This window comes from Haplochromis burtoni, unplaced genomic scaffold, assembly GCF_018398535.1.
Source record: "Haplochromis burtoni strain Fernald_Lab_line unplaced genomic scaffold, NCSU_Asbu1 Contig_326, whole genome shotgun sequence".
Taxonomy (NCBI): domain Eukaryota; kingdom Metazoa; phylum Chordata; class Actinopteri; order Cichliformes; family Cichlidae; genus Haplochromis; species Haplochromis burtoni.
The window spans coordinates 87,747-105,176 of NW_024582687.1; the positions used below are offsets into that span (position 1 = coordinate 87,747).

Consider the following 17,430-nt stretch of genomic DNA (forward strand, 5'->3'; position numbering starts at 1 on the left):
GCCCCGTGGCCAAGAGAATAGGTTTCCTTTGAACATGTGGGGGAGTGTGCATTAAGAAGTAATCCCCTGGGAAATATTCAGGATCAGACTCTTCAGTTTGTGCATTCTGGTGATTTTCTTTTTTACTCTATTTTTACTTCTGCATCAACACATCATGTGTCTTTATTTTATGTGAAGGAAAACATAAGAAAAACCAGGTGCTGCTAATTGCAAATATTATTCTCATATTTTCCCATTTAACATTTACTCTTCTGAGTCAGCACAGATGTAGGCGTAAGTTACTCTTCTCTTGCACGCCTGTGTTTTTGACGAGGAAGATTTTTAGTTTTCACAGGTATGCTGAGACTGACTCAATGCAAAGAGGATAGGCAAGATCATCTGAGCACTCAAGTAACCATGCTATTTCATGCTACACTACAGGTAATAGTTGTTGGAGACCACAGCACAAGCAAAATTACTACAACTGAACTTGCCGTCTCATTGCCTTTGTAAACAGGCTGTGTAACACTGTAATAAAATGCCTGTTTTTACACAAGTTTACATAAATGGCAAATGGTGAAATTCAATGTGTGATTAAAAAATGCTGGAAAAAACACTCAGAAAAATATAATATGGGAAAGCGTCATTTTGTTGGCCTTTTTTGTTTTGCTTATAGTATATGAAGTCAGCTTGGGGTACTACAGCAATTAACAGTGATACATCAGCAAATACTGCAATGCTGTTGCTGTCTACATACACAGGAATTCACATTAATGACTACATTCAGAGTCCAGCCCAAGCCACAGCGAGTGATGCTGCAGGACAGCAGTTTAAACTGTGTTTAAGTGACATAGTTTCTCCATGACATTGCTTTTATATACAAACATGGCCAAAATACTGTGAACAACTGTGAGTTGTCTGCCTACAATAATGAATAATAGCTTGCAAATCTTCTGGAATCTAAGTGACTGCAGTCAGTCCAAGTCAGACTGACTGTTTGGGGACAGGTCGCCCTCACTAGATGATCTGTGCAACAGGGGCGGATCTACTGTGGTGGCATCGGGTGGCGTGTGCCACCCTAAAAATCGTTCAGCCAATAGCATCGAAACAGCTTTATTTCTTGTTGCCAGTAGCAACCAAAGCCTATGATTTCACCAGAGCACATTTTGAATCAACATCATTGGCATTTCAAATTTCAACAAAGGTGTTTGATTCCTAAACTTTGGAAATGGAAAGACGGTGAGAGTTATTAACCCAATAAATCATGAAAAAAATTCTCCAGATTTTTTAAATGTTTTGTAAATTTATGCACAGTTTGATTATTACTAATAAAAAGAGTGTGAAACTAAATTAGAGTTGTATTTCTAACTGATCCACCTCATGTTCTGTAGCCTTCTGGGTTTTATATTTTTGGGCTACATGCTGGTTTATTATATAGGCTATACAGTACATAAAATCAAAAATGTAACTAGTTGTTTGGGCTAAAGCCAATAAGAAAGTTACAGACTATGTTTATATGAAAGGTGTATACTTACTGCATTTGATGTATTTTAACCATATATAATACATATGACAGAATGTAAAACCTGTACAAGGGTAAAGAAATGGCTTTGATTTTGCCACCCTGTTTGATTCCAGTGCCACCCTAAAAAGATTTCTCTAGCTCCACCCCTGCTATGCAGTCACCTTTAAGTTGAAAGTGCTCACCCAGAGGTTGAGGCTGTTATGTGCTAAACCTCTGAACACGTAGTTGGTCACTGCTACTATTTCCAGTGAATCACTAAAGGTGAAAAAAAAACAAACAAGCAGGTTGCAAAAACCAATTTTTCTTAGTCTTAAAGAGGCTGTAGTCCTGTTTTTATTCTAGTGTGAGTGAACCAAATCAAGTTTGAGTTGGGTGCCTGTTACAATTACTGTTTTCTTAGATCTTTTATTTTAACAGCTTTATTTCTTGTGACATCTTTGAATATTTGATTCATGTTGGTCATTGATGAGTTTCAGTGTCGCATCAATAGTTTTTGATTTGTGTCGTGGAAGTTTAAGTTCATTCCTCCTTCTCCTCCACTTTTCCCTCTTCTTCGTCTTCAGGTTTAGTTTGAGTCCTCGTGTCTCCATGTTCAGTATGTTTCCTATTAAAATGTAGTTATTAGAAGTGAAAGATTGCAATCAAATCAAAGCATATAATCTTAACCTTGTGAGAGCTAAGTCATCATATGATGACATTAACTCTATACTATCAGAACATGTATAACTGTTTTTACATTTTTTGGCAACTTGGAGACAAAAAGAAATAACTACCCTGACATGTATCAAATATATTTACATTTTTCCAAGACATGTGGTTAGAGCTGAGGTTCTCATCAAGTTATTATTCTCGCACCAATGTGCCAATTCCTGTGAACCCTGAAACGCAGTAGAGGCAAATTAATGATGGGAAATGTATTTATTATTGAAATAAAATACCCATCCTAGTCAGATGGCAAAATGTGAAATGAAACATAATTTATCCATTTGTATTCATGAGCACGAACTGTCATGAACTGTTGTGTGACAATCAGCAAGATTTTAAATCTCACGTATTTTCAAAAGGAAGTATATTTCATGTCTGCAGCACATATGTGGTCCAGACAAAGCGGGGACGCGCCACCAAGAAAACCGAAGTTTAGAAGAAGCGGCAAGCATTGCATTTTAACACAAGCAAAGATCTTTTTTAAGCCTAACCGAGGCACTTTTGATATCCAAACCAAACCAAGTAATGGATTCAATGGATTATTTATTAAAAATAATAAAAAATGATGTGTGGCTCAATCTCGGGTCCCTGGTGTGAGCAATGAAATGATTTGTTTTATGTTAATGTCAGTTGGCAGAACAAAAATCATATTCAGTGACAGGAAAAACTGTAAAATTCAAATCTATAAATTAAAGGTCGTAACTACCTGCTGTGAGACTGTGTGGGAATATCACAATGATACATATAAAAATATAGCTGGTATCATAAATTACACTGCTGGGTCACTTGAAGGAAACCGACCACATCTAAACTTAAGAAAGAGCAGCTTTTTAAACTTTTCTCCTTTCTAGCTCTCCGTAGTTGTGAACATACACGTGTTCATGGTTTTACACAAGATCCTGTGCAGCAGGAGGGTCTGTACCTTACAATGTAAAGCACCTTTGGGATGATAGTTGTTCTGATTTGGCGCTAGGTAAATAAAACTGAATTGAATTGAATAGCAGCTAACTGAAATTAAAACATGTGTTTAGAAAAGACAACAGGAAAGAGTCATAATTCACATTTTGGCAGTGAAATACGATAAATCTTCAAAGAAAAAAGACCCACCCGTGTTAGAGACATTGCTGCCTTGCAGTGTAATGTTATACAATCTTTTCCCCTCTGATTCCTTCATGCTTTTCATCAGCGGGGATCTCCTGAATCCCTCCTCAGCTGTGCTCATTGCAGGCTTGATGATGCAGGTTTGGTTGTTCATAGCATGCAAAGACAGAAAGACCTGTTTGTCAGGGAGAAGCATATTTTTGCCATTTCTTGATCACATGACCAGGCAGGCATGTTGTTTACTGTCACACAAGCACCTGATGAATTTCCGGTTCCTTGCAAGCTTTGACTTGAAGAAGAAAAAACAAACGAACAAGGAAACCTTGGGATGGGAAGCCAACCTATTTCTTTGATATCCAGTGTGAGATCGGCTCAGACTGAAGCCAGTTTTTCACCCGGATGACAGATGGAGAAAGTCTGGCACAAGTCTCTCGCTCTGCACATGTTTTTACTCTAAAAAATGTCAAATAAGAGACACTGATCAAAATCGGTCTTAAAAACTAAGTCGAGGAATTAAAAAATATTGAAGTGCAAATCTATCACATTCACAACAGAACAATTTGGTTTTACATCGTTTCTAGAAATATGGTAGTGATAAATAACATCAACCCATATGCGTAACGGTGGATTTACTGGCTGAAGGTTTGCGTGCATTGGAGGATTTGGCGCCATCTCCTGTGGTAGACTTTTATTGTGAAATTCAATACCAGTTCATTAAACGCTGCTAAAAAATAAGTGCTAGCACGTGCATGCTGTATATTTGAAAGTTTTAGAATACGTGTAATAGACATACGCGCTTACTTACTTAGAAATGACAGCAGTGGGATGAAGAATAAAATAAGTACATTATAGGCAATTATAATAAATGCTAATTTAGTGACTATAATTTATGAATGTGTGATCCATAGCGAATTAACTGAATAAATAATTATGTAAAGTCTAATTAAATCACTCCGGAATATTTGTTTTGTTATTTCAAATATTCCAATCATAATAAATAACCCTCTGTTTCATTTTTAATATCACTAATGAGTGTAATCTAGGCTCCTAATAACAATAATTAAATGTGAATATCAGACTTACTGTTGGCTCATGATGGACATTTAAGGGTAAAAGCAACACACATACAGATGTGAAAAATGAAGTACACCCTCACTGTTTGCATAAAAAGTAGTAAGGTAAGTAGAAGCTGGGTCCTGCTAATTAATTCCACCTGATTATCTGATCACCAGCAAATGTGAAAACATCTATAAAAGCAGCAGTTTGGGCAGTTTTGCTGGTGAGGACCATTCAGGTATGACACAGAGAAAAGACATCAGCAATGATCTCAGAAAAGCTGCCCATCAAACTGGGAAGGGCTATGAGGTCATTTCCACACTGTCTGAAGTCTACCCCATCAATGCAACTTGAACCTTGTCTTTAGAATCACATAACAGAGCTTATTTAATGAGGATAACATATGCAATGAGGGGCAGTTCTCTGTTGATGCCAGAGGTTGGAGGAGAATACCCGAACAGCTTTGAGCTGACGGGAACACAACAGCAACTCAAGTAACCCTTTGTTACGTTAAGTTACGCAAAAGAGCATCTGTAAACAGACAACGCATTGAACTGTGAGGCAGATGAGCATTAGCACAGACCTTCCCAAAGTGTGGGGCCCGCCCCCGCGCAGAGCCATTACAGCCATTACAAACAACTTCATTCTAAGCCAAAGACTAGAAAATATGGTGAAGCATATCTTCCCTTTGGTTTCACCTGCACAAGTGCCGAGGTAGGTCTCCCCTGCAGAATTGGGTTTCCCTGTGTCGGGAGCACACATTTAAAAATATATTTTTTGTTGTTGTTTATTAAAAAACAGTTGGGTAGTTGTTTTTTTAATCATAATTCATCATCATTTCACACCTTGGGAGCAGTTCGTTGCCCACCCCCCTCTCTTACTGCATGCGTTTGTGTTGTGTCTGTGTATCTGTACCCCATAGTTAAAGCTGCAGGTCCAAAGCCTTCCTCAGTGTCATTCCCAACACTGGTGACTACTCAGTAACAGGCTCCCTCCATGAAGCGGTGTGGGCTCTGTTTTTGTTCTTGGTGTATGTGGGCGCTGTGCCTGCCCCTCCGATCAGGTCTAGAGGTGACTCAGAGCTGTGCAACTGTGAGATGAGTAACAGCAAAGTAATAATGACTTTAAAACTGAGGAAATCTGACCTTTGACTGGACTATTTGTTCTTTTTTCCTTATTATTATTATCCCTATAAACTGTAGTTTACGATTCTATATATTATATACTATAACCGCATATATTATGACTTCGTTATATAATTACCTGTGTGTATAATAATAAAGACAATGTGATGATGATTTGCTGTTGAAATGATGATGATGATGATGAGAATTAGAATAGGATAATGATGATGGTCTCAAATTGTTTTAGTTTTCCATTTTTTTGCTTGTCTTGTCTTATCTTGTCTGGCTCAGTTGTAAGTGTAGTAATGAAAATAAAGCAGTTTGAAAAAGAAAATTAACATCACTTCATTCTTCTGTTTTCTTAGCGTAGTCGAAGAGTCTGTCAATCTTCTTGGAGACGAGTATATTGTTATTGAAATTACTGCCAGATCATCTGTGACGTTAAAATCTTCCATTTGTGCAAACATCCTCCGTTGGACGCATCGTGGACGGTCGCATGTTGTTTGACACCTCAACCAGTCGATGGTAATGAAAAGCAGGAGCAGCGAAAGGTAGGAGCAGCACCAGCACCGAGGAATTGAAGTGTTGCGTTTGTGTTTTTGCCAACACCGTCTACAGAACTTTTAACTGTAACTGTGACCACCAGGTGGCAGTATTTAACCAGCAGGTGCGTGACATGTTTTCTGAAGTGTAAAGGTCTTGATGTTTCTTCTTTTCCTGCCATGGTAAATAAGAACATGTTTTTAATTACTTGGTTAAAAAAAGGTTACACTGCCTCACTGCTCCATCTTGTGGTAAAAACTGGTATTACACAAAAGTAAACTGGAGCCCAAGTTCAGCGTGACTTGACATTTCTTCAGATCGATAGATTTTTTGACAAAGTCACAGCAGTTATCGTTTCACATCCTGATAATAGTTTAGGTGAATGTTGCAGGAGATTTAAAATAAAAGAATTCTATGACTGAAGTGCTGTGCAAACGTGTCAAGCTACCCCTTGTTTCTTTATATTTCCTTCCAAGGTGTCAGACATTCTTGAAATTTTTAAAGTGGTCTTGGGTTGTAGTTCTCCACACTTTCTGGCAGTCTTTCAAATTTTTTCTCTGGACACTGACTGCTTTTTCCCACACCTTCAGTCCAGTGCCTGTACTTGTTTGTTCCGCTCCTTATCACTTAAGCAAAACAAAGATACCCAACTCAAGGGATGAATCAGTGGTGTCTGCACACAGCAGATAACCTGGCAAAGAATCAATTTTGAACTGTATCTTTGGGGTCACAAATTTCCAAATTTTTCAGCTGAGTCTACAAAAATGTCACAAATAAAACAGTTTGGCAGGCAAAAGAAATGCAATTTTACATTAACATGGTGATGCAGAGATCCCAAAGAGCTATTAGCTGAAAACTTAGTGACAGAACAAAAGAAGCACTTGCAGGCTTAATAAATTATCTACAGCAGATGAACAGTGTGTGGAAGTTGTGTCCTTAAGGAGAAGGAAAAACCACTCCTGCAGAGACCTGACACAGGACCTGAGATCGGCATCTGGCCCTTCAATCACACAAGCTTCATCAGAAATGGTCTCAGTGGAAGGCTGGCTGTCAAGAAGCCATTCTTAAGGAGGGGAAACAGGAGAAAAGGCTGTGGTAAGTCAAATTACACAAGAACTGGACTGAAAATCAGGGCGACAGGTCAAATGGAGGGAATCCAAATTTTACATTTTGATTGAAATCATCGTCAGCGTGTGCGGAGGTGGTCAGGCTGCTCAGAAAGTTCAGGCTGTGTTGAAGAATGAAGGTGGTCACACCAAGATATCGAATTGTATAAACTCGGTTTTTGCCTGATATACTGTAACGCCACATTTTTCAATAAATCACTGCACATTTTTCCACTTTTTACAAAGAAATGGCTTGAGACTTTTGCCCAGTACAGTACCTTTAATGGTCAAAAACATATGGGTTGTGACTTGAAGAGGGATATTCCAGAAAAAACTGTTTAAAAAGCACTCTGACAGTAGTACTTCACTGTGTCTGATATCATTTCTATGCTGCTTTTACATGCTCAGCAGGACGGTTAATTAAAGCACAATGTTACCAAAACCTGAACCTCATTTCAGCTGCAGTCATATCAACATCAGTAAAGTTATAAATGATTTATGGGTCTGGATCTTGGCTTTTGTGAATAACAGCAGATGTAGATAACAAACCATTATGTTGCTCTTCTACCCGGTGCTGCTGAGCACCGCCTGCAGTTCCTTTGTCCTTTTAATCACAGCTTAAAAACTTATCCAGGAGTGTCACGGCTCTCCCGCACTGACACGTGCACGGACAGAGAATTAAAACCCAGATTACAACAAACATACAGCGCAGAGTGGAAATAAAAACATAGATAACATAAAAGGAAACCTCTTCATCCTCCCTGCACAGTTGTGACAGCAGCCAATAAAACAGCTCCTTTACGAGATTTACCAGCACTGCAGGAGCACATCTGGGCCCGGTTTTCCATATCGGCTCGCCTGAAACAACCTGTTGCATAACCCGACTCGCATTAAAACCTTATTTATACAATGTGAACCCATTAAACGCATAATTTCACATACAGAATTAAAATGACAGCACTCAGACTTACTTTACCGCAAGCCCGCGTGTCTAATTTATAGATGAGTTATACCATTATACATGTACGTGAATAAAAGCCACATGTTAGAAATAAGACGTCTGGAATCATTTCCTTTAAAGGAGAGAAAGAAAATTACATTTCTGTGGAATAATTCGAGGGGTGTAATGACCACCCTCAGCTCGGCGTTCCTGCTCCAGTCGGGCTGAATGCCAACAGCGAGTCATTCACCGCCGTCAGTTCATTATATTTGTTTTGAGCCAGCAGCACCGGGCGAGCGGGAAACGTGATATTCCGCTTGGGACCGATTCTCTCGTGGCGATAGAGCAATTTTACTCTTGTTTAAAAAGTAATAATTCACAGCGTTCATCATTGCATTGGCCCCGTGGTCCAGTGGTCATCTGAGAGTGAAGTTACAGAGATTGAGAGACAGTTTGAGACATACATTATTGCACAACCCAGTGAGTATACACAGCTGTGAACTCTGACATACTTTTACAACACACACACACTAAGCCCGACTGTCTGGCTTTGTGTGTGTGTGTCTTCAGTGTCTCGTTACATCATAAAACATCATATCTGAGGAATTTTGAGCCGTACTACAGGCCAGCTGGGCCTGTTGTCGTTTCTCTTCATAATTATGCTGAAAATGAAATCGAATGTTTTCAGTCATTTCAGTCCTGAATGTCACCCAAAAGTCAAACTTCCTGCTGCAAAAAAAACCCCAATTTGCAGCAAATGACGTCACTTTGTTATCAAACTTGCGAGGTTTAAGTTATCAGCCATCAGAACGTGTGATTTTCTGCTTTTAAAAAAGCCTAACTCACAGCAATAAAGTAAAAACGCACTAAACGGTCTAACGTTAAAGAAGAACTGTTTCATTTCTTGTCACAGAAGTCTGTTTGTTTATCCTGTAAATTACAGGCTTTAGGTTGGGAGCAGGGCAGCTGGAATATTTAGGCCTCTGAGGGTTAAAACGACCCAGAGAAAATGCAACTGATGGCAGGAAATGTTGGAAATAAGCCACAGATTATCCTTCAGCACGGTTAAGCTGTGGCTGTGTCGTTTCTTCTTGCACTTCTTCTTAAACTAAATAAAACTTTTTTTCACCACCTCGGCTGTGTTTAAAAAATATAACAAAATAATAATAATTCAATATTTAGTATCCAGTGTTTTCTCAAGTCTGAGTGTTAATATGTATATTTTATATCGTTTTCAGAGGAACTTTGCTAATAAAAATCAAACCTGACTATGATAAATATCACACCTTTGATTCACATTTAACTGATTTGTACTTCTTAGCATCACTGAGATCAGATATTAAGATGAGAACTAGCAGGGATGCAGTGACCAGACATGAGAAAATGTCAGTGAAATTCACAAGTTTGCACATTAGCAGGTCCAGATTTAAATGTATCTTTAGTTTGAGTGACTAAAGTGGCTACTAATGATACAGCTGACTGCGGCTGACATTAGAGGGATAAATTAAGCCTGAAACATCCCCTAATCACTGACCGTCAGCTACAAAGTGGCGTACGACAAGGTTTTAAGTTACGACTCAGAAATTAAACGGTTTTAGTGGAAGTTGAAACCACACACAGGAGCAAGCTTGTCATTTTTTACGACACTCACGGGGTTATACACCATGAATCTCTCCCCCGTGGCGGACTGCAATCATGCAAACTCTACGATAATCTCCTGAGGGTTACAACTGTGCTGACTCAAAGCATTTAAAAGCGTTTTTTTAGTAGCCACATGGTTTGGTGGTTTTTAATCATCAGCTACTCTACTCACCACCATTCAAGTTCTAAGGTCCCCATTTTCACACAGTGGAGTAGATCCAGAGAGCATTGCAGAAAAGTCCAAATGGTCAGAATTGGACTCCTGGGGAGCAATCTAACTGATCGCTGCCTGAGGAGGCGACCTTGAAGGGTTAGATCGGCCCAATTTAAACCAGGTTTGACTTTTGACTTTTATGGGCGGAGCTGTGGAGCAAAAATACCGCCGTGTAGCTGTGCATCTGGCAGTGATGATGCCGAATTATGATAATTTGCTTTACTGCTGAGTAAAACAAGAGCCGCTCTTAGTTTTCCTGTTGTTGCACTGACCCACTAACTGACAGCAGTAATTATACTGTGGGCCAAAACTGCTGCAGCGTTAGCCGTTTGTTTTAATGAATCACCTGCCAGCGAATCACAAGACTGTTGTATGCTGCTATGGCACAATGTTTTAAGCTTTAGGGGTTTTCAGCTAGTATTATTGTATAAAGAAGTTTCTTATATGTTTATATTTGTAGTTTTCTACTCGTTTCCATTTTAAAACGAATAAATAAAGGTAATAAGTATAAAACCTGTCTTTATAAGTTTGCCATTAATTATATAGATGTTTCTATATAAAAACTTTCTTTGGTCACAGTTGCTTGAAGACGTTTTGGTGTCAGGACACACTGAGGATGTGCGGTGGCGTGTTTGATTGTAGATTTATAGGTCCAGTGGTTTTAAACTTTAATGTGCTAAACGGACGCCTCCGCATCGACACAGTGGATCTAACCTTTGACCTTCTTGGCTCAAGCTGGGATGTTTTAACAGCTATGATCATGTTTTTTTCGAGTCATCCCAGATTTCTGCCCCAGTTCATCTTTCATACCACAAAGTGGAAACTATGATTTTTTTTTCCTACAGATTTTGGTCCAGCCAGCAGATGTAGTTGTTCATGCTCCTCCGTCCCACGCTCGACATCATCGGCAGATACGCAAACACCATGCAGCCGTGAAAGCCGTCCTCATAGTGGTCACTGGTCACCGTGACGCCAGCGTCCTGCAAACGTTTGGCGTACATTAAGCCGTCATCCCTGAGCACGTCAAACTCACAAGTCATCACGTACGCCTTAGGCGTCCTGCCCAGAATGCCCTGCTCCGCCAGCAGCGGCGACGCCCTCACGTCCGTGAGCCCCGGCACCTCGCCCACCACGCCAGGTGACCCGGTTTCTTTAAGCACCGGCCGGAAGTGCTTCCTGCGCTCAGTCGGCAGCAAAGCGGTCCAGTTCAGCTTCGAGCGAGTCTCGGCGCTGATGCTCGACTCGTCCAGAGAGCTGTGGTTGTTGGCGAGCAGGAGAGGCTCCAGGGAGGTGTTTCCGCCCAGGTACTGCAGCCAGAAGCGAGCCATGACGGGCCTGTAGAGGATGGGCACGGCCTGGTTCTGCTGGTAGGATGGGGTGTGGAAGTCGAGCGCCTGCAGCACGGGGTAGATCAGCGCCTGGACCTTGAACTTCACCTTCAGGGTGTCATCTGAGCTGAGCTGTGGACACACGCAAGCTTTAGATTTTAGTTCAGAGGAAAAACACTCAGAAACACCAGATTTCAGTCCTTACATAAAATATTCGGTGGCAGCTTTTTGCCTGATATTTAAAGCCCGACCAATTTTCTTTTTTTTGACTGACACCAATATCAATATAGGCCAATGTTTTTTTCTCCTTTCAGAAATAGGAAACATTAACATTGATTTCTATGGATTCTAAGATAATGTGATAACGCATGTTTAAAATAAAGTTGTTCTACAGGCACTGTCGCAGCTTACTCGCTTGCGCTCTTCCCGACCCTGCACACTGTAAATGCTCTGCTTTTAGCAGGGGAAGGGCACTTTAGGACAAACCTGATTCAAACTGTCCACATGCTGCCTTGTGTCACCTGTGTAATAACTCAAGCTGATGAGGTTAGTTTCTGAACACAGCTGGTGTCTTCTGACAGTTTCCACTGTCTCCGCTGTGATAGGCTGGTTAAACCAGGCTATAATGATGTCAAGGAGTGAAGGAGGACATGCAGAGGGTTGGTGGGACAGATCTGGATGTGATAGAGGCGGACGACCCACTGTGGCACCCACTCAAGGGAGCAGCCAAAAATAGAAGAACACTAAGATGTGCCCATTGCTGCCCTTTACATACAGGGTCGCTTACACCAGGTAATCATTTCAAGAGATAAACAAACAGAAACGTGTGTATTCTGCGTAAACAGAAAGTAGAAACAGTAGCAAACTACCCCAAAACCGCTTCTCCTTCTATGTATGCATTTGTTTTTCTACCTTTTGCGCCACAGCGGCAGCCAGGTTTCCTCCAGCGCTGTCTCCCGACACACACACCCTCTCGGGATTGATGCTGTAGTGCTCTAAAACCTCAGTGGACAGGAAGGCCCGCGACGCCGCTATTGCATCATGGTACTGATCTGGGAACACGGCCTCTGGAGCAAGACGGTAGCTACAGCAAACGGACAATTTAACATGACAGCAATATTATACTCAGGTGTTATAATGACGATAATTAAAAAAATAGACAGAAAAAGCTAAAACTGGAGGTAAAAATGAACATCTGTAATATTAAATGTTGACTTTCTTTGTGTTTCACAGAATATTAAAGTTTTAAATCCTTCATCTGTGATGATACTCCTGAGCTAGCTGCTGGGGTGAACAGTGATTTCAGTAGGTGCTTACTGCAGAGTCAAACAGGCTGAGCTGGGCCTGGTTAAAGGCTGTGGCAGGGATGTAGATGGGTTTAAAGGCAGAGCTGGGCTAGACCAGGGGCTCTGCAGTAAGCAGCCTTTCTGGCAGTGCTGAAGAGGAGAGCATATGAAGATGGATTTGGATAAAGAAGAAAAACAAAAGGAAGAATCCAAGTCCAGAAACTCTCCATTAAGAGGAGAGAGTCACCAGCGGGGGCAAACTGATTTGAAAGAGTAATCTTTTCCTGTGTAATCTTTCTCATGTCAAGACAGGACAGAAACTTCAGGCGGATTTTTACCAAAAGGGTAAACTAAAATAACAGAAAAGTAAATTTACACACACCCCTGTATCTGTGAGTAAATGGGTCTTTCAAATACTGACATCAGCCTAGAATGGCACAATCGGCACATCTTTGACCATAATCTCATCACAAGTTTCACTGATGTTTTGAGCACATTCAGCCACATCACATGGCCTTCAGCTAAACCACGTCCATGATAAATGAACAGACCCGAGTCTGTGCTGCAGACTGCTGCAGGCTGTTTCCAAGGTCACAAACAGGCCTTGATGCTAAACATGGAAAAAAAAAAACTCTTGAAAACTTTCACCCAGTTTTCCTCCTTTGGGAAGAGTTTGAAACATGCTGTCTGAAAACGTCAATAATTGACTTTCAGATCAAAATGAAACAATCAGCTGTCATTGCTACGATTGGCTAAACAACAAGAGAAAAGCATAGCTTGTTGTCTTCAAACCTTTTACGTAAAAATCCACCACCTGCAGCTTCAATGTGAGGTTTGTTCCTTCTAGATTCACGTGATCGACGCCCAAAACTTACTCAACTGACATAATGACGGCATCCAGGTCCTCCGCCATCTTCCGGCAAAGATGGTCATAGGAGCGCATTCCTGTGAAGCACATAAACAGTGACCGATGCTGAAGTTACAGTAAGGCTACAGTAATATATTGCAAATTCATTTTAAGTTTAGTTGATATTACATTATACTCGATACCACGAGATTTAGAAGTCTCAGCATTCCTGGGCAGCAGAGGATGACTCATATGGCTGCTCGTATAACTTCCTGTAGTAGTAAAGTCTTTGGGAATATGACTTTCAGATCATTTGACCTGTGACTTTATGACTTTATTGATTCAGTCATTTGTTTTGACTCATAACGAATAAAAACTTAAGTTATTTCTGTAAAATACTGGAGGTAGAAGGTACAATATGCTCACAAACTAAATACAGCAAATCTTTAGGCAATGAAAGCACCACACACCGAATAAATGAGGCTCAGTGATGATGACACGGGTATGAAGATGATAGCATCTTCATTCAAAAATGAACTTTAGCCCAAAAAGAAAAGCAGTGTTTTCTCCTAATGTGAGAAAAAAGTTCCCCCTTCATATAAGACTGTGTTTAACAAGCTCACGTTGTCACAGTGAGATCTAAACACTGAAACCAGCAGACAAATAGGCTTAAAAACAGACTTAAGTTGATTGGATTTGTTTAACCGTCAGCAGCTTTACGGTTGTCTAAAGCCTCTTATGCACCGCACTCACGTCCGCTGCCGAGGGCCCAGCCGCCACCGTGGAAATAAATAACTCCTCTTTTCAGCTTCTCCCCTCCGATGGGATGAAACACCCGGGTGGGCACGCCTCCCAGCGCGGAGTCCGTGACGTTCACGGCGGGGCTGGAGCGAGCCTCAATCACCTCCACCCAGGACACCACCCGGTTCAACACGTGGACGCGGTGGCACACGCCCATCGCATGAGCTACATCACTCTGGAAATTTTAAAAAAGAAATAACTTTTATATTTTGTGCTCAAGGAAATTTTTTCAAGTACTTTTTGCAGTTCTCTTGATAAATCCCATAATACTGATGCTCAAAGCTGGTTACAGAACCACGATTTTGGCTTTAGATCGTCACACTTGGACTGAGCATGCAGAGAGTTAGCACAGGGTTTGCCTACACGACCTCATCTGACACTTTCACCAGTCTTAAAAGATTTTTTAGGTTTAGCTACAGCTCTGCTCTGAAGCAGAGCAGATCATTCGTTAAGCTTGTGTGGCACCATTCGCCTATTCCCTGAAATCAGTTTACAGTGTAACCCGATAATCATTCCCACCATCAGGCACAACGATTGTCCTCAAATTACACATCCAGAAAATTTTAATCTGGACTTTTTGTGCGGTTGCAAAGAGATTTAATAACGCATTTTTGTAATAATATTCACAGTTTTCTAAGGGAACTGATTTAGTTTGAACTGGAACGCCACAGGTTTGGGGTTGCAGTCTCCAAAACACAAAGAGAACCATTTGTCTCTTTGTGCTCAAAGTGACGGGACCTGAAGGTAAGAAACCAGCAGGGCGTGAAAACCTGTTCAATGTGGGGAACACGCATGGAAACTCGTCACTCAAGCTGTGGGCGTGTAAACTGTGTGGTGTTTAATTAAATGTGAAGCATTGCAGGTGAGCTACAGCTCTGTGGCATGTGGCCTACCGTAGTTAAAGGTCCTTTTTATGTTATTCCCTGAATACAGATTGAAGGACTGTGGCTGATTTGTACTTTTCCATTGATGGAAAGCCAAAACCTGTTTGGTCAGTGCCAATATTTTCTGTATGGAGGAAAAACTCTAATATATATAATATAGTTTATAATTAATTTCCCTGGAAAAACTGTCAGGATCAGGTTAAAATCTGCCAAATCCAATATGCAGATTTATCAACAACCCTTTGTGAAAGAAGCTTCATGCAGTAGTTCTGATTCTCCTGTGAAAGTTCTGGTTTACTCAAGTGTAGGACAAAGTTTCCCAGATAAGGTGAGGTGAAAGTCTTCAGATTTAGTCTTTGCCAATGTGTTGAAATGGTGACGACAACCAGCCTGAGGAGGTGTTATTGCTGTGGTTAGTTGGAATCTCAAATTCCAAAAATTCCCCCCTAAAAACCACCTATAATTAAATAATAATAATAATAATAATAATAACAACAACAACAAATATGAATTTTCAAAATTTTCACACCGTTTAATCAAAAATTAAACCAACAAACTCCTTGTTCTGTGTAAAGAACAAAAAACAAAAAAAAAACGAAGTTGTTGCTGTGCATTATTGCACTAATGCTCACTATAATCATTCTGGCCAATATAGTAAACAAATAGTAAACAAAATTAGTAATGCCTAAACAAATACATAAGGAGCGTATTTAAATATGAGTGAAAGGGATGCGCTGAAAGGCAAAACGAGGATAGTTTGAAAAAAATGCAGCACAAAAATCAATATTTTGTTTTAATAATGGCTGCAGTCAAGTCCAGCCACCTGGTGGGATTTTCTGGGAACATAAATTGCAAAAATTGCATTAATAGTTTTTCTCTCTGGATCCCGTTCAGATTTAAGACTGCAATCAGGACAGAGAGAGCAAATCTATTTTAAGTGCCATATACAAGGATTCTGTAGGAGCCAGTAATGAAAGAACAATGAATGAATGCATAAACAAGAAGACAGAAAGGCCATCTTAGTGATGAAAGCAAGCTTTAAAATAACCCCAAGACTTCCTAAAACTTCTGGGTTTATCCTCTCAATTAACCTGTTGAACCTATGAACAGACTTAAGTTAGTTGTATATTTTCTAGTTACCTTTTATTTCTCGTCCCATTTCTGTATTTGTTTTGTTTTGTTTCTTGTGGTTGTTGTGATTTTGTCTTGACGTTATCAATTCAGTGTAGAGTTAGATCTTTTTAATCATTAGATTATAGTAGGCATTCGTCAAAGGCGAGATTTTAGAAGGTGAGAATAGATACTGGCTGAGACTAAAACCATATTTTTATTCTTGTTTACATTTGGCTTTTACAGACATTTTTATTTTGGCTCATTCGCCATACCAGGCTTTCATTTTAACCAGGAACTTCCTTCTCTCTGCACGACCTCGGATCTGCTATAAAATAAACCCTGATTCTCATATCACCCGTTCACCTGCACGGTTTCGTGCTTCAGGTGTTGTGATCCTAACAGCCCTGTCTTTCCTCACATCAACCTGCCCTTTTCTGCCCTCCTGTCAGTCATCAGTCAGCTCTCACCGCCTTCATGAAGCTCCGGAAAAGCGCGTCCAGCAACATCAGTTTCCACGGCTCGCTAACTCCGCTCGGTAGCGGCAGGTAGACGTAGTAGGCGGCCGCTGACAGCAGCACGGCTCCGGCCAAACGGAGCCTCATCGCGTCCACGGTGGAAACGAGATTAACCCTCCCACACGGTCCTGAGCGGTCGCTGCCTCCGCCAGAGATCGACGAGAATGGGAGGAATGACCCCGGCTTCAAAATTAAAGCTCTATGCAGAGAGCAGGGATCTTTTCACAAAGATAGGACGTTACGCTGGAAACATACATCTTATTTTGAAATGTTTCCTAAGGAAGTAGCTTAAGAATTTCGTAACATTGTTGCATTTGGGAAATGTAGTCCGTTTGAGCTCCGATGGTAAACCGAAATAAAATGCTGAAATAAAACTGCGACATTTTGACAAATTTTTGAAGTTTTGATCAGATTTATAGCTATATTTGCAAACATTTTAATCTAAACGTTAAATAGAAATGTCAATTTATTAAGTATGAATATAAATTAAAATGGTAAATCCAAATATGACATTATAAATATTTATGTAAAATATGTAGGAAATTTAAAAAAATAACAAAAATTGTGACGTGTAAATAAAAGTGATATACACTTAATATAAATAAACAATTTGAATTCTTAAATATAAAGTATACATTTTAAATCACAATTTGAAAGTATTCTATGCATTTTACAAATATAATTTTTTTATAGTTAAATGTAAATATTAAATGCATATTTTA

General features: G+C 40.1%; 1 protein-coding gene and 1 long non-coding RNA gene across 2 annotated transcripts; both read right to left on the minus strand.

Moving 5' to 3' along the window:
- Positions 1 to 1,825: 1,825 nt before the first annotated feature.
- On the minus strand, positions 1,826 to 4,157 carry LOC121815838. Its single transcript, XR_006055403.1, has 3 exons — positions 3,317 to 4,157; positions 2,303 to 2,382; positions 1,826 to 2,108 (listed from the first exon to the last, which is right to left on the minus strand). It is a non-coding gene; the product is annotated as an uncharacterized LOC121815838 (long non-coding RNA).
- Positions 4,158 to 10,394: 6,237 nt separating this feature from the next.
- On the minus strand, positions 10,395 to 16,918 carry LOC102303609 (neutral cholesterol ester hydrolase 1). Its single transcript, XM_005941925.3, has 5 exons — positions 16,661 to 16,918; positions 14,149 to 14,371; positions 13,424 to 13,493; positions 12,175 to 12,346; positions 10,395 to 11,394 (listed from the first exon to the last, which is right to left on the minus strand). Exons 1-5 carry the CDS (start codon positions 16,793 to 16,795, stop codon positions 10,774 to 10,776), a joined length of 1,221 nt encoding a protein of 406 aa, XP_005941987.1. The 5' UTR covers positions 16,796 to 16,918; the 3' UTR covers positions 10,395 to 10,773.
- Between the last annotated feature and the right edge of the window lie 512 nt (positions 16,919 to 17,430).